This window comes from Rhinolophus ferrumequinum, chromosome 13 (assembly GCF_004115265.2).
Source record: "Rhinolophus ferrumequinum isolate MPI-CBG mRhiFer1 chromosome 13, mRhiFer1_v1.p, whole genome shotgun sequence".
Lineage (NCBI taxonomy): Eukaryota > Metazoa > Chordata > Mammalia > Chiroptera > Rhinolophidae > Rhinolophus > Rhinolophus ferrumequinum.
In genome coordinates this window covers 62189272-62213761 of record NC_046296.1, presented here as the reverse complement: position 1 = coordinate 62213761, position 24490 = coordinate 62189272, and the positions used below count along the sequence as shown (strand labels likewise).

General features: G+C 40.9%; 1 protein-coding gene across 1 annotated transcript in view; it reads right to left on the bottom strand.

The window, feature by feature from the left end:
- The window catches only part of NBAS (NBAS subunit of NRZ tethering complex), a 272797-nt gene that overhangs the window by 89186 nt on the left and 159121 nt on the right, over nucleotides 1–24490 (bottom strand). The window contains exons 36-41 of the mRNA XM_033124755.1: nucleotides 19261–19428; nucleotides 16309–16422; nucleotides 15868–15991; nucleotides 11161–11237; nucleotides 10692–10829; nucleotides 404–633 (exon numbers count right to left, since the gene is read on the bottom strand). Of these exons, the coding sequence (XP_032980646.1) occupies nucleotides 404–633; nucleotides 10692–10829; nucleotides 11161–11237; nucleotides 15868–15991; nucleotides 16309–16422; nucleotides 19261–19428 (851 nt within the window). The remainder of the gene's footprint in view (nucleotides 1–403; nucleotides 634–10691; nucleotides 10830–11160; nucleotides 11238–15867; nucleotides 15992–16308; nucleotides 16423–19260; nucleotides 19429–24490) is intronic.

The window sequence follows — 24490 nt, the reverse complement described above, 5'->3', positions numbered from 1 at the left end:
GAAATTCAACTGCTATACACTTTGAAAACTGAGATTTTTCATCTTGTTCTTAAATTTCTGTGGCAAGTTTCACACTTTTCACCCCTGATCATACCCTATTGCCTCTAACATGGTAATGATCTTGGTATCAGGCTATCAAAATCATGGGAAACTTTAAAAAATAATAATAATAATAATTCCATTCCTTTTATTTAAATCTGCAGGCTCAAGATGTGGTCTGCATCTGCTGATCCACTGGGGAAGACACATGCAACCATCATATGATGGGAAGAAGCAGGAGAAAGCCCTGTTTATAGAAACAATGAATGTACATCTTCAAAGGACTGGGATTACTAGTGCTGATAATTCAATTGTTCTGTTCCATTTTACATGCACCCCTTTATGAGACAAAGGTACTCCTTACTCAGCCAGACCGAGGATCGTCTCCCTTTTATATTGGTCGTCTGCCGTGAACCGCTGCACATGCACACCCTTCCCCAGGCCCTGGAGGACCTGAGCCTGAGTGAAGTCCAGGAGGCGCTCGTTGTAGTACTGTAACTGCTTGGTCAGGGAAACAACGTCCTCGGGCCAGGCTTCGTACCCGTATCGAGTCACGTGCCTGCTGACCATCCGGATTAGCTCTTTAGGATCAGCCTGTAACAACAACAACAAAAAAAACAGTAATAGGTACAAGACCATGTCTACTGGGCCCTGGTTTGGTCATTCACACTGTTGCCACTTGAGGGTCACGACTGCCCCCAGGAATCAACTGCAGAGAGAGTACAGTTCACAGACCACAAAGACAGGACACAGATCTGAGTCAAGAAGCAGGTCTCCAGATGCCTGCTCTGTTCTCCTTCCATCTTAAAAACCGCCACCCACTTAAAAAAGAATATATCCTTGCTTTTTCAACTGCTATCAACCGATATTAGATTTGTTCCCCAATAACCTGATCATTGATCATAATTCACCCTGGAAATAGTTTTCATCACCACGGCCCCTGGATACATTTTCTTTGGAGCAGCTAAGTGTTCTCAGTAAGAGTTGCAGCTCAATAACCCCACTAATAATGCCCCGACAGCTGAGGAGTGTTTTCTCCAGGGATGAGTTAGGTAAAAGCCCAGTCTTGAAACCCTGAAATCATAAATACTTCCAGTTGCATAAGAAAGCAGCCAACCAATTTTCACTCTGCTCAATTTGGGGCTCAATGGGATATCACTATATAATTCTCAGCAGCTTCTCTAACAACAGTAAAATTATTCAAATAGAACAAAACCCAGAATCTAACAGCTGACAGGAAAGAAAAATGAGTGATTAACTGGACACATTTATTTACATTAACGTTGGTTTGAGTTTCAATGAAGCAACAGCCGCTTAGCCATGATTTGAGAATGACTCTGGGAGCCTGAAACTTGAACATTAACTCAATCACGTGCAATTTCTGGGAAGGCAGGATATATATTTTAACACAAGCAAATTAGGGAAAAACTCCAGAACCTACCTTTGGCTCTCAGCAATATGCCTCATTACAGTAAGCTGGCAGTATTTCTAATGTGTGAGCCGCTACCCGACTACACAGGAATTTGTCAATGTCGGGTCTGTATTATCAGAGCAAGCCTCACGTTCTCTCTGTTGATCCTACTGAGGAGCAATCAGGGAGAACCAATGAAAACCAATTAAAGAAGTCTCGGATTCCAGCAGGTGGGTTTGACAAAGAGTCAACCTTATTATACGTAATTCCCCCCCCAAACAGAGAGCCCCGCTCTCAAAAACCACGGATACGTGACTCAAGTCAAAAGACCTGGGTTTGAAAACTGACTCTCCAAAGGAAGCTGAAGACCATCATTCAAGGCATTCAACAAGGATTTTTGGTGCACCTATTACATACCAGGTGACATACTAAGATGTGACGCTTTCCTCCAAGAATGCTGCCTAGGAGGGCCAATAAGGAATTATAAAATGGTGTGACTCAGCACACACGGCACTTTTAATACAGAGGAGTGAGGCTTCGGCAAGTTCAAGGAAGCCTTCCTGGAAGAGGTAACATGGAGGCTAACGACCCAGATATCAGCAGGGAAACCGTCAGGTAAAATAGGCAGATGGACTGCCGTAAAGGGCAGAGTGTGCACTAAGGCCTAAGTGGCTAAGACCTGATGGCAAGATGGAGTGAATAAAGCATATCTTACTGCAATTAGAGAGTGATTTGGGCATCATCTGCATATGGATGGCATTTCTGGCAATGAATACAGGCAAAGGGGGTCCCGTGCCTCAGCTCTGAGTGCCTCCACCACTGACAGTTCACCTAATGCCCTCTCTACTGGTAGCCTGAAGCCCCTGGGGCACCAGCCTGAATCACCCGCCCTGGGCTCCCCACCTCTGAAGTGATCTGGTGTACAGGTATTGCTCAGGGGCCGGCCAGGCCACCTCCACCTGCTGTGCACCCCAGGTATGCACCATGGTTGCCTGTTGTTCTCTCACCTCACCTGGTTTGCATTTTCCTGCCTCGCAGTAGGGAGAGAGCAAGAGCAAATGTCCAATACTCAGGGTTTCAGAGTGACAGCAGAGCTCTTCTGCAGTTGTCCCTTCATGGAGCAACTTGTGCCCCAGTTTCACATACCACTGGCAAATCCATGTTCACCAAAACAATGAAGGAGGTTTTTCTTCACTTATACTTTGACCTGTGGCTTCAGACGAAAACCCTAACCTAAAGTTCCCAATGCACTTTGACAGAGAGGCTAGCTTATCTCTCATGCAGCTTATCTCTGTGTGCGACTCATACCCCTTGCATGGTTGTGAGACGCCTAAGAGAACGTATATAAAATACATAACAAACCGAGGCCTGGCCTGAAGCAGGTGCTCCAAAAATGAAAGGGATTATGGAATTTACTAAAAGGCATACACTAGTCACACTGCCATTGCACCTCTATTACATAATTCACTTTACATTGCTTTTCCTTATAAATATTAAATTATAGCTTCTGGAGGGCAGGGCCCATCTGTATTTTGTGAACCTGTCTTTTCTACAGCACAGTAGAGGCCATTTCATAAACTAGGTTTGGGGTAAAAGGGGGATACATTCAACAGTTGTGGTTTTTCAGTTAGTAGTTTATATTCCAGCTCCCTCGCTTAGTAGAGAGGCAATTTGGGGCACATTACTTCATACTTGGTTCCTCACCTATAAAAGTGTCCATAAACACACTGCACCCTCCTCGTGGTTTATAGTGACGCACAAATAAAATAATGGTATTTTAAAGCATTATTTTCTCCATTATTAGATAAAAGCAAATTGGGTCCAGAGCTTTCCCTCAAGGAATTAAAAACTAGTGACTGACAAGATGTACAGACAAGCAAATGACAGAAGCACCATTAGAGGACCACACACCAAGCATGCTGGGAGCAATAAATCCCTTCTTCTGCCCCTTCTGAGAATCAGTTTCTTCCGATGTAAAACAAAGGAACATCACCAGATGATCACCTTTCTTAAGGTAAAATTCTACGAACGTGTAAGAATCTAATCACGAAAATAAAATAAAACCTTGTAACTCCCTTCAGGTGTAGAACTGGTGAAGTTCTACATCTCATCTACTTTATGCCTCCACTAAATATTCAGAACAGACTTCTTTGTTAAAACTACTATTTCAGACCAACCAATTATAGTCAAATAAAACCCTCCACAGTGTAAACAACTGTATTCTCTTTTACTAAGTAGAAACTGTGTAGCTTCTCAGTGAATAATTTTTATTTCGTATTCTTTATACAGCAAATTTGTTCACTTTTCTAAGAAAATTATAAGAAGAAATACTTACTATTCCAGTCTTCAGTGCTAAACATATATGAACTGAATCTCACTGAGTCCTAATAATCCTGTGAGACAGCTGTGTACTAGGGTCATCTGTCTCACAGATGTGTATGCAGGGGCGCTGACTAAGGCCATTCTGGGTAAGTGGCAGAATGGGGACATGATTGCCAAGCAGAAGCCTCCCAAGAACCATACTTTCATAGCTGGTAGGCAGGGAGGAGTAGCCCTTAAACTTACGGATCTTGACGAGAGTAGTGTATACACAGCATCCACCAAATGTAAAGACACAGCTCTCACCAAATATAAATTATAGTCCTTTTACAAACGACCTATTTTCAATGATGGATTTTAATTCTGTCATTCTATATTATACCCAGAGTGACTTTTTTACACATACATTCTCTCATCCCTTTTATACATATACTCACATGTCAATACAAGTGACCACAGGGGGCACACAAAGATAGGTGTTCCACTGGATATCTGATTTGAGCTGTATTTCTACGTCTTTCCTTTTTCCCCTCTCTAATGATAACGGAGAAAGTTTTAGAATCATGCACAAGAACACCAATTCCTGTTCAACCCCTTGATATAAAAATACTTCCTTTGAAAATTCTGTCCTAATAAAATGGTGAATTAGGGGCATTCTATAAATTCCTTGATGATAGGTTTCTAAGTGTCTTCACGGTTATGGGTCATCAAGTATCTGTTAAGTGCACAGGAAGATTTTCAATACTTCAATTTATTGTGTAAAATAATACTAATGAGAAGAGATAAATCATAAAGGCTTCTAAGAAAAAGAAAAATTAGTTATGGGGAAAAAACATGGGAATCGGATCAAAGAACCTGGGTTACTGGTTCTTTCCTCCTGAGCCTCAGGTTTTCCACTATTGAAACTGAAGCAATTTCTTCTTTAAAGAGTCCTCATAAGGATTAAATGAGACTAAATGGATGAGCACAGTATAAGTTGTAGCTCTATATGCAAATTATTTTCTTGTCATTATCACTACTACTTTCTATCCCTTCCTCAAGGAACTTTACTGCTCATGATTACTTCCAATATTCTATTTAAATTTTAATAAGAATTCTTCCCTTGAGCTTATCACAATTTCCATCAAAATATTCCAAAGTATCCCCTACTCACCCCAACACTGCATTTCATACATACATTCATTCGCCCACACAAGTGTACAATAGTCAAGTTTTGGAAGCACTTTCACATGAATTTTATTTGACCCTCATACCCACCCAGCGACGTGCCCAGGACACTGCCGTCCCCGTTCCACAGACGCCAGTCTGCACTTCAGGCAGCCCGGGCTGTCGTCCTGCAGGGAGGAAGCAGTCAGGCCTCTCGCCTAGCAGCCTCACACCTAAAATCACTAAGTTGCTTGTGTCGAGTACATTCAAATCTCTCTCCCTCTTTTTCCCACCCAAGTTCAATACCATGATCCCTGGGTATAAAAGCTATTAGCCTCTAAGGAGCTTTTGAAGGACTTTATAGGTAGTTTCCATATTCAGTATTCAAAGCAATATTGCAAAACATCATAGGCTGCAAATACTAATAACATAAAAAGGCATCAAAAATTTATAAATGAAAGTGTGTAAAGTTAAATTATTCTATTACTTTCCCAAAACTTGGCAATGCAGTTCTTTAGGGGAGTGAATAAAATATGGTTTCTTTAAAGAATATGGTCAAGTCCCTATAAAAACGAAATATTCATGAATATTCATGACAACAGAATGCTCCATGACTTGATCCACTGCTTACTATTTAGAGGTAATAAATCCATTCTGGTTTAATAGTCTCCATTTCTGGGTAATATTGTTTGGAAAGTTTTAAACAGGTGGTATGTTTCCCCTCTAGGGTTGTTATTTGCTTGAGATAATTTTGTACTCAGTATTTTCAATTAAGTAGCTTTAAAAAAAACACATTTTGAAATAGTCTCCCATAAAGTTTAGAATTTCATCCCCCGCTGAGTTTGCTGCTCTAGAATACAAAACTAAAGGATGGGTTTCCATTTTTAACTGATTTTATCTTCTGAAACTTTTTCAGAAGAATGCTAGAAAGATCACATTTCAAGATGCATTTACAATAATTATAAAGGTAATGTATGAGTGAAAAACCTCAAGGTACAGAACAATATATACAGCTTACTCACATTTGTATAAAAAAATTGTTATATAAATACGTATATCCATAAAGTATTTCTGGAAGGGTACAAAAGGGAAACACTGCCTTTTTACTGTATACCATTTCCACCATTGGAATTTTTGGCCGTATGTGTATTGTTTTTCAAACATGAAAAGAAGTTAACTAGGACAAATGCTAGAAAAAATTCTCTCCAACTGACCATTTGCCAGCCATCCTTACATATTACTAACGGAAAATGAAGGTGAGGGGCCTCCGAAGAGCACCTCAGGGAGCTGCCGAGTTCCAGAGCCTGTGCTGGCTCAGGGTGGTGCTTCCAGCAAGATGCACTGGCCTTTCATCAGAAACACCCCACAAATGCCATCAGTACTTCTATTCAAACCTAGTCATCTACCTAAATCAGTCCTGCAGCAGAGAACTGCGGGGGCAGGGGGAGCGTAGAAAAATGTAAAAAGACTGAAACTAGAAAGAAGCTGAAGTGACAACTGAGTGAAAGTGAGGCTTCGCTGAGCGTTATTATGTGTAGGCAACAAATTGAAACCACTTTGATTTCAATTTCCATGGTGATTCATCAGGAGTTTGTCACATTTAATTCCAAACTCAGCAGTGCTGTTTGACGCATAGGAAGATGCTGAAAAGACCCAAATAATGAACCATTTGGTAGTCAGTGGAAAACTCATATGTACTTACAACATCCAGCTATCGTACCCATCCGGAACTCCTTCAAATCCAAGAGTGAGGCCGCAAAGGGGAGAAGCTACAGCCTATAGGCTGTCCTTGGGCACAGCAGTTGAAAAGATTCCTGAACTTACTCACATGCCAATAAGAAGTCCGAGTAACTCCAGCGAGGTCCTGGGGACTCAGACAGGGAGGGGATCCCGCTCAAATAAGCTCACATGGAGAGGAGACCATCAGTCACAGAACCCTAACAGAACTGATCCAAAGGGTCGACACAAGAGCAGTGAGAGACGGGGAGGAGGCCAGTGCCCGCTGAGGAGGCGCAGAAAGCTGCACACAGGAGGCTCTTTTGTGCTCAGTTACCTGTTGACAGTGGGAAGGGAGAGGAGGTATTTCGGGCAGTGGAATTACATCTGCGCAGGCACAGAGGTATGAAAAGGGATGGTACGTTCAGAGAAATTTTAATTCTGAGCAGCTAGAACACAAACTTCAAAAGAGGTGGTGTCAGGACTGTGGCCGGTGGGGAAAGGAAGGGCCAGCCAGGTCCCTGCAGGTCACCCCTGTCACATACAGTTCAGGCTTCACCCAGTAGCCACAGCGACGCACATGAAAACACCCTGCTGGGAATGACCCGGGAGATCTGCATGCCAGAGACCACTCAGGTCCAAAGACAGTGACACGGCTTCTGAAACAAAGCTGGAGCAGCAGCAGGCCCGAGTCAGAAGCAGTAAAGCCTGGAACCATGCGTTCTCAGTGACAGGAAGGCACCTTCTACCAGAGCAAGGAGTCCAATTTCTATGAGTCTTATCTGCACAATGGGGCTGCTCGAAGATCAAGGGGCAGAACGTGTGAAAGGCACTTGAAGACAGCCAGTGACTTCTGGGGGTTGGTCTGATCTTTCTACTGTTCACTGGCAACTCCCATAAACCAGCCCCGAAGCTCAATGTGGCTGTCACACCCCTTCCTGACACTTTCTAAGGCAGACAGTAGAGACCTTTCCTGGTTACAGTGAAGTCTGGTCACAGACCACTTCTATCGCCTTCCCCTGGACGATATCAGGCAACTCTTCCATGCCTTGAATCGCATCTAGCAACATTTCAATCCTATCTCTAACACCACAGTACACCTAACAGGCATAGCGACATGTCAGTGTCCTGGTTACTGCTATTCCCTCAGTCCTGAATGATCGTGGTGCACTCGCATCCTTTTGTCTTTACTCCAAGGTCACCTTCTCAATGAGGTCTTTTCTGAGCCTATGTAACCAGGTAGGACACTCTTGTTGCCCTTGTTGCCTTTTTGTTTCCATAGCTCTCAGCACCATTTAACATGGTACGCATTTTATTTACTGCTTTTGTGTATGGTGCCCCTCCTCCATTAGAATGCAGGACCTAAAAGGACAAGGATTTTTATGAACTTAGTTCACTATTGTTTTCCCAGGATCTAGAACACTGCCTGGCATAAAGTCACATGACAAATATTTGATGAAAACACACACATACATAATGCAATGATACTTATATATGTACTGAAGGATCATTCATTAATTTTTAGTCATCCACCCATTGAACATTTGTCTACTACCCTTTATCTGCCAAGTCCTGCTCGAAGCATTGGGAAAACCAATAAATACAACATAGGCACTAGCTTCAAATCGCTCGTTATCGAGATGAAAAGAATATGAATTGAAAACAATACAGTGTAAGCGCTGTAGCTGAGGTAAGTAGAGGGCAGTACAAAAACACATGGGGGAACATCCAACAGTCTGGGGACACTGCAGAATGGTGGCAGGTGGCAGGAACCAGATCTAAATGAGGTGAGACCTGAACCAAGTGGCTCAGCAAAGAAACGGGGAAAAACAATGCAGACAAAGAGTACGCCATGTGTGAGGACAGGGAAACTGAGAACACACAGGGGGCTTGAGCGCATATGAGTAGCACTGTACGGATGGAGCAAAGGAAGATGAAGTTGGAGAAGCAGAGGCCAGACCATGGAGGACGTGTGGGCTTGCTGGAGGAACAGGAAATCACTGAAGGACGTAGACAGAAGGGAGGACGATTAGACCTCCATTTTAGAAAAACTACTGTGACACGTGAATGGGGAAAGATACAAAAGTAACAAAAATGAGGACAGGGTGATGTTTAAGAGGCAGTTACAGTGGTTTAGATGAAGAACTATGGAAGACAAAGTGAGAACGTGGGGTAGAGAAAACTGTAGAGAGGTTCAAGTCTCCCTCTTACCATATCTATCTGGAAGAGCCTCAGAATGTCTTTGCAACTTGATGTAAAACAACAAACAAAAAATCACATTCATGCTAACTCTTCATTTCACCTTTTAAACTAACACCCAAATGTTTTCTACAGAGTTGCCAAGAAATCCCCAGAGAACTAGCTGCCTTGTGACCTGGCCATGTGCCCTCTTAATACTACTGGAGGGCACATCAGCCTCTGTCTGGAGCAGCTGAGTAGTTACACATCTTGTACTGAGGCATCACACTGGGCCACACGGACGTCACTGGCCTCTGTTCCCACCAGGAGATAATGCTGTTCTCTGAGCACTCTGAACAGCAGCTGCCTTATGCTACTGGGTCCAGAAGGGGAAGGGGAGCAGGTGTTGGGAACCAGGCCACAGGGTGAGTGAGAATCAGAGGCCAAGGGCCTTGGAGTTTGGGAGCAAATTATGTGGTACTTGTGTACATACAGAGCACTAAAGAAAAGACAGCAGCAGACATGCCACGTATATTCTTTATGGCCATCCAATCAAAAGCAACAGAACACTAAGTACATTGCTCCAGAAACAAACTGGCCACACTTCCACCTGTATAATCACTTCATTTCCTCAATTTACAAGACAGTAGGTCTACTTCTTTCACATAAAAACATACCTGAGACACATATAAAAATAAAACAAAGGAAAATTACTATAGACTATAGAATAAAGTAACTGTACAAAGCAGCAGTGGCTATCAAAAAAAACCTCAAAATTCCCAAAATAAATCTATCCCTTATATTGAAGTCTAAAAAGAAGAAAACATTCCTGTTTCCTGGCCAAACGTCATCATAAAACTATGTCTGAGAACAACACACACCTAATAACGACGATGATGGCGCGGAGCTTAGCTGTGCTGCGTGGACGGGCCCCCCAACCCCCACCTCTGTTTAAATAAAAGCTGATGAAGGACAGCCACCACCTTTGCCACGAAGGCAATTGTTTTCATATACTTATAGGTTCTTAGGTACAGTTTGGATGGCTGAGGCAGCTAGAACTTTGATACACACGTGAAAGTATTTCTTTACAGTCTACTTTGGATCAAGGGAGGAAAATTCCTGCCTCAATATAATCTGATCCTTGGGTTTGTACACAAAGTGGATTTGAAAGTGTGATCTATTTGCTTATTACTCCTAAAGTGGGATCTCTTAAAATGATCCAGTACAAAAAGTAGGTAAGTTCCCAATGCTGACAATTAAAGCTGGTGTATACAAGTAAACCTGGACGGCTGTGCCTTTCCAGGGGCATTTGTAACACATCTGTGTCCACAGAAGGAAGCGCATGAACTTGAGGCCATGCGTAGGTGCTTTCCTTCAGAAATGAACAATGACGTTATATAAAAGGTGTCTGAAGCTTGGTGTCAAATAAGCATAGTATGTTTCAACATTTCACCTGTACAATTACTTCCCTCATAACTCTGGCTTAAAAATAAGAAACACAGAAGTGCAGCACTGCTCAAAGAATTACGTTGCCTGCTTTCCTAAAATCGACAGAGCCATCTTCCTTTTGGACAGTGAATTAAGAAAACAATTCTTCATTTCGCCTCTCCTACTACTTTAGCCTTTCCTAAGAACTTTGTAAAATAAAGTAAATGACAGAAAAGTTAGGGGAAGAAGCTGCATTCACAATAAATATGAAAAACTCTACCTCTTCCTGATGCCTGGAGAAGGAACTGTGTCTAATACAGAACAGACAAGGGCTGTCAGCCACTCACAACACCGCTGGGTACAAAGCGATCGGTACTTTCGAAGACGTAAACACCTGTCCATTTTAGAAAAAGTTTAACTCTGCCATTAATAAAATGGAAACCAAAGGACTTACCCTGTAAAGAGGATGGCACCTGTCCCTGAAACATGGAGCCAGTCGGGCATAGATCTGTAGGCTATAGTAATATGCTGCCAGCTGGAGACATAAAGCAGAGTGGGGCTGCTTCTCAAAGCACTTGTTAGCGTCTAACACCTAGGAGGGAACATGATGGCATTAACTCAGCGGAAAGGAAAGCAGCAAGATCATCCAAACCATTACGTATCGAGGCATTACTATAGAATTTTGGTTCAAAGTTTCCATCATATCAACTCAAGCTCAGTTTAATATGACTATATTAAAATTCAGAAGACACTATAAAGGCAGATCCTATCATGCAAAAGCGATTTAAAAATCAACATTTCAGCTAATACTGTAGAATTTACTCTCTAGATAGATAGAGATGTAAAATAAACAATTATAATATACCACAGATTTTCAGTTCATTCATTTTTACGTCTTTCTTTCTTGGTAAGGGTCAACTTACCTGTGGTAAGGCAAGGAGATAAGCGAGAGCCAAGGTCATGTCAGTTGGTAAAGCATCACTTGCTAGCTGCAAGAGAACTGAAAAAAACACTGCATTATTTTACGTGAGGACCCATATGGCATTCATAGTTACCAAGTACCATGTTTTTCGTCCTCTATGATTTCAACAATTAGCTTCAGAGGACTCTCTAAGACCCTTCAGGAGGGTCTATTCAACACCACCTAAATACACATGAAACTATGTTAAATGGTAACCTCCGTAACTCAGATCAATGATGCTGTTTGTCACTTAGACATGAGGAAATCCTGTTAGTGCAGCTGCAAAGTTTAAGTGCAAATAAATCAATGAGAATGGTTTCTTAAAGCTGATCTTTTGGTTTTAAAGACTCGTGTCACGCTATAAACTTATGTTTATATGACAGTTACTGTAGGAGATGACCATGTTAAGTACGAAAGATCAGAGCAACAAACAGCTTTCTGAGTGCAAAGTTAGGCTAAATCTTTTGATTACTACAATGATGGTAACATGGCTTTGTTCCTTCCAAGAATACCGCTCTTCATCACAATCCACAAAATCAGTCTCTTGCTTTGATTATATAATATCTTAAAATGGCCCAACTACTAACATCTTTTCCACCAAAAAAATTTATATAAGTGACAACCTGTAAATGTTATAGCTTTAATAAAAGAGCGTACACTGCCAATAAAGTCTGTTTATAAGCAGTTTGTATAAACAAGGGCATATTCCATTCATTCAGGACTTAGGGACAAATACCAGATACGTAATCACAATGTGAATCCCTTATTTTTAAAGAACACAGATCTGCACGAATGAAGGAGAACAGTATGTGAATAATCCAAAGTAAATGCTGTTTGACTTTAGAAATAGACCATATAATATTTTTCCAGAAGATTTACCTTCCTAATTGTGCCTTACTCGAGCTAGAATTTAAGTCATTTGTATAATCTGAGTTTAACTGACAGTCGGGCGGGTAGGGACGGTGGTGGGGTGAGAAGTATACTAAAATGTTGATTTTAGAATCTTAGATGGAGGGTATACGGGAGTTCACTATAGAATTTTCTCAATTTCTTTGTTTATTTGAAAATTTTTAAAAAATACTGGGCAGGGGGAGGGCATGGGGAATTCTCTCTGATAACTGTGTCACAAGCTCCCTGTCAGCTATTTACTTCCCTAATGGGGTTTCTTGAAAGGTACTCTGGACAAGTTGCATCGGCCTCGTCTCCAGCACTCAGATAGCTGAGTTTCCAGCCACACAAAGCCCATGACCTCCCTAATCCTCCAAGACTAGAAATCACCAGTGTCAAGTATACCACCAACCCTACGACCTCAGGCTGGAAGGAAAAGCCTCCCATCTCTTCCCTAATCCCTAACACAAATGTTGGTGAAGTTCTCTCATAAAATCTTTTTTTCCCTACAACTGGATCACAGCTCATTAATCTCTACCACCCAACTACCTAGCCCAGAGCCCCTCCTGACAGACAGACAGATTGTTAAAGGAAACTGGGGCGGAGTGGGGGAACAATATCCTCACTCAACCTCTGGGCAGCCTTCACTGAGACTCCAGGATTCTTGCAAAGTACAACTCAAACCCCACATACAGAAAGCTTCTCGGTCTTTAAATCTGCAAGCCTTTTGAAGCAACATATGACAAAATTATCCGTGAGGATCTGAAGTAGACTGATCCTGGTGGGGGAGGGGAGTGTGTGTGTGGGGGGGGTGTCTCACTGGGAACCCCCAGATGTCATGCTGCCTGCAGACTGAGTCACAGTGATTTTATATCACCATTAAGATATAGTTTAAAAAAAAAGGACTGCCCTACATTTATCTACTCAGGAATTTAATTTGCAATGCTGGTTTTCAAACTTTGAATGCATTTTGTAAAAAAGTTGTACAGCTCGAATCAGACCAAATCTATGCGTAATCTGTGCAAAATCAGTGCCTCTGGAAAGCACGCCATGATCAATTTCATTCTAAAACTAAACTCACAGAGGAAAGCTGCCCATATTATTGATTTGGAAATCATTAGCCATTAAATCATTCATTTAGCTAAATAAATGATCAATTTTCTTCAGCTAGTCGTCATAAAAACCTTTCATCAACTGTATTAAAAAATTCTAAAAAGTCAGAAGTTTAATTTGTATTATCATCTACTTCTGAACCAAAGACAGGAATCACAGTTTTACGATTTTTAATTTGGGTCATTTAACCTATATAACTCTTCAATTCTGCTGAGTTTCTGACAAATATTTGGTACTACACAATAGTCAAAGACATCTGTTTCAGATGTATTAATACCATCGACATTATATATGACAGTGTTTATGAAAATGCTTCATAAATTATAAACCCAAATGTAAATTAAAGGGATGATCACTAAAATTACCTCTGCATTTTTTTTAAAAAATCCATTAATATACACAGTAGGTGCTCTAAAATGTTTTTCCCAGTCAATTCAACAGTTTTTTTTTTTTTAATATTTAATACTTTAAGGAATTCTTTCCCTTAGTGAAACATTAACATCTGAATGTCAGAAAAAACAATGTGAATAAACACCGGGGCAGGAAAAAACCCGGCAGTCTGCTGAAGTCTCAGACACCACTGAGAGTAGCACACACGCCCTGGGAACTTGCATTCCAATTCACCAAAAACTCAGCCTCGACTCCTGCCCCAGTGACTGTTATACACACACTGAATTTACTCTCATGCGAAGAGACACTGACTGTGCACCTACCGTTTAGAAAACCCTGTAGCAGCCCTGTAAAAGGGTTACAACAGCCCTGTAAAAGCGTCTGCAATAGACATGGCACTCAGGGTTTGACCTGCAAGGTTGAAGAGACCAAACACTGACATAAAAGATTTAGGAGGCCTTCCCCAGCCTGCCAGGTGAGAGGCTCGGAAAGCAAGTGTGTCCGAGTTTGAATAAGAGACTTATGACGGCTGACATATGATGGTAGGAGAGAATCTGATATTAAGTGAAACTTCCAAACGCCTTAACCGTGGTCTCACAAATGAATCGCCCGAGGAACTCTGAAAAATATTTGATGCATGGGCTCCACGCAAGAGGCGCTGAAATAAATGGCCTACAGTGGATCCCAGGCTTCAGTATTCTTTACAAATTTTCCTAAGTGATTCTAATGTGAAACCAGGATGCAGAATGACAGTAGCAGGCCTTGAAAGCCAGGGAAACTCATGACTGGAGAGACTAGAGTACAAGGTGATAATGCAGGCCAGACTAGTCTGAGAAAAGGCACACAAGAGGGAGCCCTCGCTGGACAGCAACCGTCCAGTGACAGAACAAGCCGTTGTGCCCATGTTATAGATAAGGAAACTGAAGTAGAGAAACACGAAATAATGTCCTTCTGCTTGAAACCCCTAGAGCTCTCAGTAGAGGGCTCATTTAAAGCGTTTCACTTATTGGTCACAGGCCTTGCACGTCTTCCCAGCTTACTCTTGCCTCACTTCTCTACTGGTTGCCCACAAATACTCTTCTCTCCAGGAATTACAATAATTTGCAAATCCCAGAAAAATGTCTATGGTATTAGGGGGCAAGGGGGCATGTCTATGGAATTGGGGGGGAAAGATAGTTAAAGACAAAATTTTAAAAAGAAAAGCAAAAATAAAGAATAATTAAAAGGGGGAACAGCAATGCAACTATATTCTTCCATATATAAAACATAAATGTACTCATCAGCAGTGAGCCATATATACCCTTATTTCAGAAATGATAAGAGGTACAAAAACATGCATGTCAGAACTGAAGAAAAATGGTACACATAGTAAAAACCTCCAGTATTTGACAGGCCCACACAGTGGATAGGAAAATGGTATTTGCGTCCCCTCTTCCCAACTGTATGTAAATATTGATTGAAAGAAAGGATTACCTAAAAATAAGTTACAGTATCACATTCCAAGAAAACGGCAGTTCTATTCCCTGTATACATTTTCCCAAATTTTATGCCACACAGCAATGTCCTCACTTAAAAGACAGCATCGTCCAGGCCTACCGGCAGGTAATGCACATGGAAGATGTGGCTAGGATTGCCATGAAAGCTATTAGTCCCTCCCCACACCCTTTCCTCCTTCCTAATGCCTGGAATGTAGACGAGATTGCTGGAACTCCAGCAGCCTTCGGATCATGAGGTATTCACTAGGGGTGGCAGAGCAGAGAGGGAATGAAAGAAAATAGTCAAGAAAACTACCCTGAAAAGAAGTTTGGCAGCCTAAGAGAAAAAAGTACAAATGGAAAGGTGTCTTTGGTAAACGTAAACTGGCATATATTTAATTATTTTCAGAAAACTCTACATGGAAAAATATGCCACCATGTAGAAACATCTACATTCTATGAAGCAAATAGTTAAGAGTTATTAACCCATAAAAGGAGAAAGAAAGACTTATTGAGCACTTGATATGATTCACTGTAAGAATCACTTTACATAATTAGCGACCTAAGGATAGGAATTGTATCATATGTATCCTTTCAAATCCTCGATATTAGTTAAATATCTGGAAAACAGAAGGTACTCAAAAATTGTTTGAAATAAATGAATGATGGTGTCAAGTTAAGCTATTCAAAATTACTGAAAAATGTATTATTGTTTTTCCTAACTCTCATTCATTTATAGTTTTACTTATTGCTCTCCTAATATGAGTTACGCACTGTAAAGGAACTAGAACCTTCTTTCATACCTTCTGTTGTTGGAAATAATTCTTTTCCTTCAGTTTTAGTCTCTGCCAGTTTTCCAGTTCTCAGCAACACTTCTGCAAAGCTTTCTGCTGGGACATGCTGATAGGTGTCATAGTTTACTTCAGACTAGACAAAAGAAGCAGTTACACCATTTAAGTAGAGTCTCCTTTTCTCTATGAAGATAGTCTTAGAAAACACAATTATATCTTCTGGTGACTTGAATTATAACTTCTCACTTACTAAAGCATATTGTTTTATGTAAAATTTTAAATAGATTTTAATCTCATAATCTGTGTTAACATATATGTAACAAATCACATAAAACCAATGAATAACATGATTAAGAGCAAAGCTAAAGAAATATATTTTCTGGAAAATCTTAGTTTTTGTTTATATTGAAATGTCCACAACAGCATGACAGTGAAATCTATGTTCTTACGTACCTCTGTGACTAAGGGATTGGATATGACAGATTCATAGAAAGGATGACAGCCTTGTTTTTCTAGACCTTCATTGGCTATGGTTCCGATTTGATAAGCACCACCAAATTCTTGCCCCTAAATAAAACAAAGTGAAAAACAGTAGATAAAAAGAAAGTGGGGGAGGGAGAGAGAGAGGGAAGGACAAAGGAAGGATTTCAGGGGTAACAATCAAAGTGCATGGTGTGATCTAGAGAGAACGTGTCAGGGTGACAGACACCAGCAGAGAATGTAAGAATCCTAACTCCCCTCTCAGAGCAGCACCCACCCTCACACTGCAGTGCTTTCTGCTCTTCCTGGTCAAACTGACATCAATGAATCACAAACACTGAAGCAACTGTAGTCATACTCATACATATGGCGAGTTTTCTGTACTAGTCGGAAGAACCTTCCTAAAAGATCAGTTTGTACATATTGCTCCCCTGCTCAGAAAAGCTTCAGTAGCATTGAACAATGGAAACAGCCAACAGTATCAAGTCTATAAACTATGTAGAATAACATCAAAGTGAGTCAACGTTAATTCACGTTAAAGGCTAACTCATGACTCCAACCAAACTGGCCTCCTTTATGCATCCAACCTCTATGACTTTCTTCCGTTAGGAGGGTACTGTCCATGCTGAATGCTGACTTAGATCCCACCCTCCTTCCAGGCCCACCTCAGACCTCCCCTGCTGAAACCTTACCACATGGAGGCACGATGGATTCACGTTCCAGTCTTTCCCTCCGCCTCCCGCCTCCTCCACAACTATGACCCACACAAATGCCTTTTGGACTTATCATCTGCGTTCCTCATTAGCAAGTACTTTAGTATCTCTACTATGGTTAATTGTCTTTATGTTTTGCTTTCCTCACATAGGTTGTAAAGCTCTTTATTGGAAGAGTCAAGTAAAAGACATTCACACATTCCTCCAACGTTTGTTGAGCACTGACTTTATGCCAAGCATAACCTAAGGAAACGAGGAAACTCCAGCTGCAAATGATGATAAAAATTACAACTGATACTTAAAAACTACAATATATTAGGCACAGTGTTCGCCCTTTATCTGAGACATACACCCTCAAAAAATCCCAACAGGTAAGACAGAACAGGAACCATAATCATAATCCAGTGTGATATGTGCAATAATAAGAGATGTACAGACTGACTCCAAAATCAAGCACATTTTGTCTCAGTCAACGGGGTCACCTTTTACCGAACTGTCTGGGCTGTCATCCTTAGCTTTCCTCTTTCCTGCATCTCACATCCAGAAATCAGCAGCTCCACAAAATACATCCCCAAACCATCCACTCCCACTTCCTCTTTGGCTACCCTACCCCAAACCATCACCATCTCTCACCTGCAATAGAGACGTCTTTTTGTTTCTACCCTGACTCACTAGTGTTAGCTCTCGACACAGCAGTCAAAGGATCTTATTAAAAGTAAAGCTGGATCACACGACTGCATTGCCGAAATTCTCCAACAGCTTGCCGTCTTCCTCAGAATAAATCTGCGGTCCTTGTCATGGTCCACATGAGACTTTGTATGGTTGGCCTCTTCACCACCTCTGATCTCATCTCCCATTGCTCACTCTGCACGTACTACACTCCCCTCCTTTCTGTTCCACAAAGACGTCAAACAAAAAAACAGGTCTTCCATTTGTTCTGCCTGGCTCAGTGGGGGTGCTGCTCAGAGTGATTGCTCCTCTGAGAAACCCAACTTCCCTGTGTAACTCAGAACTTCACTCCCCCGCTACCATTCATTACTCCCTTCCCCTGCGTAAGCTTTCTTCACAGTACTCATTACCACTTGCCATCACATTATTGCACAAATATTTTATTTGTTGGTTTCTTTGTCTCTCCCACTGAAATATAGATTCCACAGGGGAAGGAGATTAGACTGAAGTGTTTCCCCATCCCCAGGGACTAGCACAGTATCTATCACATAGAAAATGCTTGCTAAGTATCTGTGGAATAAGTGAATTAACTAACTAAGGAGAGAGATGCCCAGTGAGTGTTTGGGGTGACCTTACGTGGTTTTTTTCCCCTCTTAGTTTTTCCCGTGTGAGACTAAAGAGTGCAGTGTGAGAATGCAGAGAAGACAGCAGGTATAACAGATATTTTAATGAGTTGAAATATCACCAAAAGCAAACTCAAGTGATCCACTGCTTGTCCTGACCTCTCCTTCCAGAACCATGTACGAATCAGTTAAAATGTTCTTTTTACCCAGGGACCCTACTAAAGACTAAATGTTTACATCCCCCCAAATTCAGACGTTGGAATCCTAATCCCCACTGTGAAGGTATTAAGAGGTGGCGCCTCTGGGAGGTGAGTAGGGCATGAGGGCAGAGCCCTTATGAATGAGACGAGCACCCTTACGAAAGGGCCTCAGGAGAGCGCCCTCGCCCCTGCCGACAGGTGTGGGCACAGCAAGATGGCCATCTAAGAAACAGGAAGCAGACCCTCCCTCACCCTCACCAGATGCGGAGTCCGCCAGCAGTTTGATCTTGCACTTCCCAGCCTCCAGAACACTAAAAATAAATATCTGTTGATTAAGCCACCCAATCTACGGTACTACTGTTAGAGCAGCCCGAACAAACTTAAGACAGCACTAAAGCTGGCTCCTAGCACTTTTCCTCGACCCCTGACCTGTAGAAATACAGCAAAAGTGCGGAAGCATTGAGCAAATCATTTTCCTTTTCATCCCAAAACTTGACTTCTGACATGAACTAAACCATACCTAAATACCTATCAGTGTGTTTTGCAACTACTCTGTGGGAGTATATTACATTCTATAAAATAAATTACTCATTCTCTATCTGATGAGAAGCCTAGACTTCTTCAGAGATTACCTTCTAGAGAAAATAAAGCTGTAACAACAGTGAAAACTACTGATCAGTGCTAATGAACTGATTTTCAAACGGAAGATACGTCACTCACTTGAAGGGGTCGAAGGTACGTCAGAGACTTCTTCCACCACTGCCCGTCACTGACGGCCTGCAGCACGGCTTTGGTGGTCGTCGTGGTGTTGGAGAGAACCTTCATGGTGGTCGCCGTGGTCCAGTGCAGCAGGTCAGCAGAGCTGCCGCCTGGAACACTTCCTTCCTCCTATGTTAAAAGACAAAAGGGCAAGAGCCAAAATGTGTGTTGTCATAAGAATAGAGCATGATGACGTGACTACTCAAAATTATCAGACAGGAAGATAAATTGGAAAATCCATCTTTGCTGGCAATAAAACAGAAACGTGAAACCAAGCACTACTGGTATATTGTACCTCCTGGAATCATTTACAAAAGAAAATTCAGTAAAAGTGAAGACATCACAGGGCATCACTCATCCTAGTGCATTACTCTAATAATCACTTTCAGAAACATTTATAAGGTAAAAATGAGTTTGTTTTTTTTCCGACTGAATATCTTACCAATGAGATACACTCACGTTTGTTTCTTTGACAAGACATTTTAAAGTATTTATTATTTAGAAGAAATAAATTATTCATTTGAACAATGCTAAGTTTTACAATATCATTGCAGAGTAGGCATTAAAATACCATTTGACACAGAATAAACTGCAGATCAAATAAGTTGCACAGGCTGCCCCCAGGCAGCTGGCCGGGGGTGTCTCCGCTCTTCTTGACCAGGTCTGGCTCTGGAATGTACAGCCCACTTCTTCTTTACAGGGTTTTGACATACTGGCAATAGCTTTCTCTCTCATACACACACACACACACACACACACACACACACTTAGGTTTATATTTATCTAAGGTCACTTATTCTTCTACATTATAAAACTACTACAATCTCACAAAGATGGTTTGAAAACTTCAAAACATTGGGGGGAAAGGACAGCATTTATGCACATTTCCATGATGCAGAGACAACACCGCCAGCAAATATTCTCCCTTCGTGGCTTTAATCTGGGCTCAGGGATCTTTAAAAAGCTTTTTATTGACACGTAAAATACATTCAGAACTGTGTACCCTTAAGTGTACAGCTGGATCAATGTTAGCACACCCACATAATCAGCACTAAGACTAAGTAAGCAGCAGGCCAGCAGAATCCCAGACTGGCCTTGTGTTCACTTCCAGCCACCGCCACCGCCAAGACAAACACTACCCTAACTAAAGCAGCATAAATTACTTTTGCCCACTGTTATGCTTTATGGGAATGGAATTATGTTCTCTGATTTCTTTCATCCAACATAAATTCATTCCTATTCTTGCAAGTAGATGACAACTGCCCAACTCCTTGTTAAGTATAATGTCATTCATTACACTGCTGATGTGACAGTATCCCAGTGTGTGAATGTATCAGAACTTATTTATCCTTTCTTCTGCTGATGAGTATTTGGGTACTCTCCAATTTGGAGCTAATCCCAATAGTGCTGCACGGAACAGGCTAGTAATTATCTTTTAGTGAACATATACATTCCTTCGTATACACCTAGTAGTGGAATTACTAAGACTTAGAGTATGCCCAAACTTAATAAATAGTGCCAAACATTTCCTAAAATGGTTATACCAATTTATACTCTAACCAACAATTACAAGAGAGCTGGTTGTTCTACATCCGTGCCAACACATTGTATGACGTGCCTTTTCTCTTTTTAGCAGTACTAGTGAGTATGTAATAATGATATGTCTCTTTGTGGTTTTAATTTGCATCTCTCCAGTAGCTAATGAAGTTGAAGACCTTTTCAGGTATTTATTGGCGATCTGAGTATCCTCTTTTGTGTAGACTCTGTTCAAGTCTTTTGCCCATTCTTCTGTTGGATGTCAGTCTTTCTTACTCATTTGTAAAAGATCTTTATATATTGTGGATGCACATCCCTTAGTAGATATATGAATTGTGAATATTTGCTTTTAGTCTGCAGATTATCTTTTCATTGTCTTAATAGTGTCTTTTGATTAATAGAAGTTCTTAAATTTTAAATTAGTCCAATTTATCAGTTTTTTTCACTTTATGATTCGTATTTTTCATATGGTATTTAAGAAATCTTTGCCTTCTACAAGGTCACAAACATGTTCTATATTTTCCAAGACATGTAATATTTTTGCTATAAATAAAATTCTGTTAAGATAGTGTATTATCTTCTATTATGCACTCACAGCACTATATGCATACTTTTAAAGCACTTACCGTAATATATTGATATTAGGATGTTTTTCGTCTGTTGATCTTCCCGGCTAGACAGTAGCTTTTCAAGGGCAGGGACTATGTTTACTCTTACTATACCCTGAGAGTACGTGAAAATCCCTAATGTGTCATTTGTATCTGTAGATATCTGTAAGAAGTCTGGTTTTAGTGCACTATTTAAATGTGTGAAGGTACATTTTCTAAAGCCTAATATGTTGTGCTTATAGTAGCTAAATGTTATTCAAATAAGATTTCATGTCACATTTTCAATTCCTGTTCAACTTTAGAATCTTCTTAATTGAGAAGGTGTACCGAATGATTTGAATGTCATCAACTAATCCAAATATAGAACTAAAAATATAAACATGGTGAGAAATATGTCACTTAAACAGAGTGCAACTTCATTCAGAGGAAAATCAAATCTAGTAAAGATATCAAAAAATGCAGGCTATAAAACAACTATCCATTTCATAAAATGAACGTAAACTTTACTTCTGTTCAAGATGGCTAACTCAAGAATGGAAATTTAAAACATGTGAAATTTACAAGTTTGTTTCAGAAGATAAATGAAATCCACAAGCTCAGAAATGTAACTAGTAGAAGGATTTTCTGTAAGAGATCCCCCTAATGAGAATTACAAAAGAGATAGTAAAATAAAAAGCTCATTTGGACCACAGAGAAGATTTAATTTGGGGGCAGTATACCAAGATTATAGTGTAACCAGAGGCATTAATGAGCAAAATAGCTGTCTTTCAACTTCATGTCATAGGAAAAGAAAGTAGAGGTTCAGCAAAATTTACTCCTGAAATTATTACTGCTGGCACTTTTTATAATCATAGCTGCACACTGCTAATTAATTTTGAGTGTATAACAGCAAAAATAAATTAATCCCCCAAACCAAATCAACAACTCCCAGCATAAAATTTAACATGAAATCTCATTAATGTCAAGTGTTTTACATAGCTCAAAGGTTAACTCACTAAGCACTAATAATATTTTTCAAATCCTACAATAGACACCTTTACCAAACGGGTTCACAAGAACAAGGACAGTTCCACGTGTCAAGCTTGGCTTACAGAAATGATTCATGCTGACCAATTAATCTAATGAATAATCTAGTTAGGAACTGCTTCTTCCCGTGCCTGACAATAGAAGGGTTAATTTCCGAGAAATCTGTTTGCCTACCATAAACTGAGCTGCTGGTAGGATCCACGAAGTAAGGATCACAAACGGCTCAAAGTGAGTTCAACCACTAGCCCTTCTCCTCCGACATATCCTTACATAATCCACCTGTACCTAACACAGCAAATTTTACCCTGAACTCAAAATACTATGAATGCAATCTCTGTTACTGGTGATACTCCTTATCAGAAGTACCTATCAGAAGAAGCAGTAGAAAAATGCCCCATGGAGTAAATCACTCTAAAGTCTGACTCTGCTTTAATTCATCTGCTAATTAAAATGAATTCACATATTCTCGCCTTTGGGAGCCGTGGGTCCCCACACATTTCTAATGAAAGCTATTAGTCCTTCCCCCAGAAAGCGTCATGCACATGCACGTGCACACACACGAACATTAAATCACACGCACACCCCACATTTGTCACACTGTTTCAGGGGCTTTAGGAAGCAAACCCTGCTTGAATCTTCCAGCATTCTTAGTCCTAGATTAAGAGACCACTAGTTAGGAAAAATAGAGGTATATGAAATATATTTTACTTTCTTTTTCCGTGCCCAATTTTTGAATCACTTTTGATAAACCATCTTGGGTTCTAAGTGTATTCACAAAGTAAGTTTACTAACACATATTTCTGGCACGCGTAAGATGTTTAAGACCCAGTGCTAGGCAACAGGGTTACCATGACGATTATACTATGGTCCCTGCTCTCAAGGAACTCACGATATATTAGAAAAGAAAGACAAATAAGGCAATCTGCCTTATTTCACCAATGAACTGAGAACTTACTAAATTGGACCCCATTCAAATATCCTTCCCTCTGTAATAACATAATTTATCCCCATCCACATCTTACCTTCCTATTTAATTCATTCTTCATCAAATATTTGTGACATCAAACATAATAGTGACAGGCACTGTTCTAGATGTTTGAAAATAGAGCAGTGAATACAGCATGGTTCCTGCCACAAAGATCATAAATCCCAAGAGGAGATAAAAAAAAAAAAACATAAAGGCCTGTCAGAGAAGTCTATCAGATAAATGATAAGAGCTAGGGAGAAAAAATAAAGTGGTGTATGCGTGGAGGGGATACTGTAACTGTGTATACAGAAACCAAGGACGCTTTCAATGAGGCAATGTTTGAGCAGAGATCTGAAGGAAGTTAGAAGACACGTCACCTGGATTTGGAAGAACATTCCAGGTGGACCACAGAGGCAGAAGGTGCTGGGACTGTTCATAGAACGGCAAGGCCAAGGTGACTGGAGTCTGCTGAGCAGAGGGACTGCAGTGGGGGGTTGGGGATAGGGGAGGAGAGAAGCAGGGAGTCAATCAGACAGTAGGGAAAACAGATCACGGGCGTCCTGGCAGGAGATTGTACAAAGTTCGGTTTTACCCTGAGGAAGGCGGTGCTCTGACATAGTTTTAAAGACTCGCTCTGGCTGCCTTGTTGAGCTCAGACTGCAGCAAAGGAAAGGACAGAAGCAGGGAGACAAGCAGAATATACTACAAGGCTGTGGGTGAGACACTGCTAACTGACACCAGGGTGGCAGCAGTGGCGATGGCAAAACATTGTCCCATTGCAAGTCCACTGGGAAAGTGAAGCCAGCAGGATGTCTTGATAGATGGGATGTGTTATGTGGGAGAAAGAGAGGAACCAAGGATGACAGCAAGGTTTAGGGCCTAAACAGCTGGATGGCTGGAGCTGCCATTTCCTCACATAGGAAAAACCAGAGAAAGACCACTATCCATAAGGTGGTGGCGGGGTGTGGGACGGGTCACACAGTGTTGAAGTCAGTGGTTCAATTTTAACGCACTGACTGGGATGTCTGTAAGAAATGTAAGTATGGATCGATGT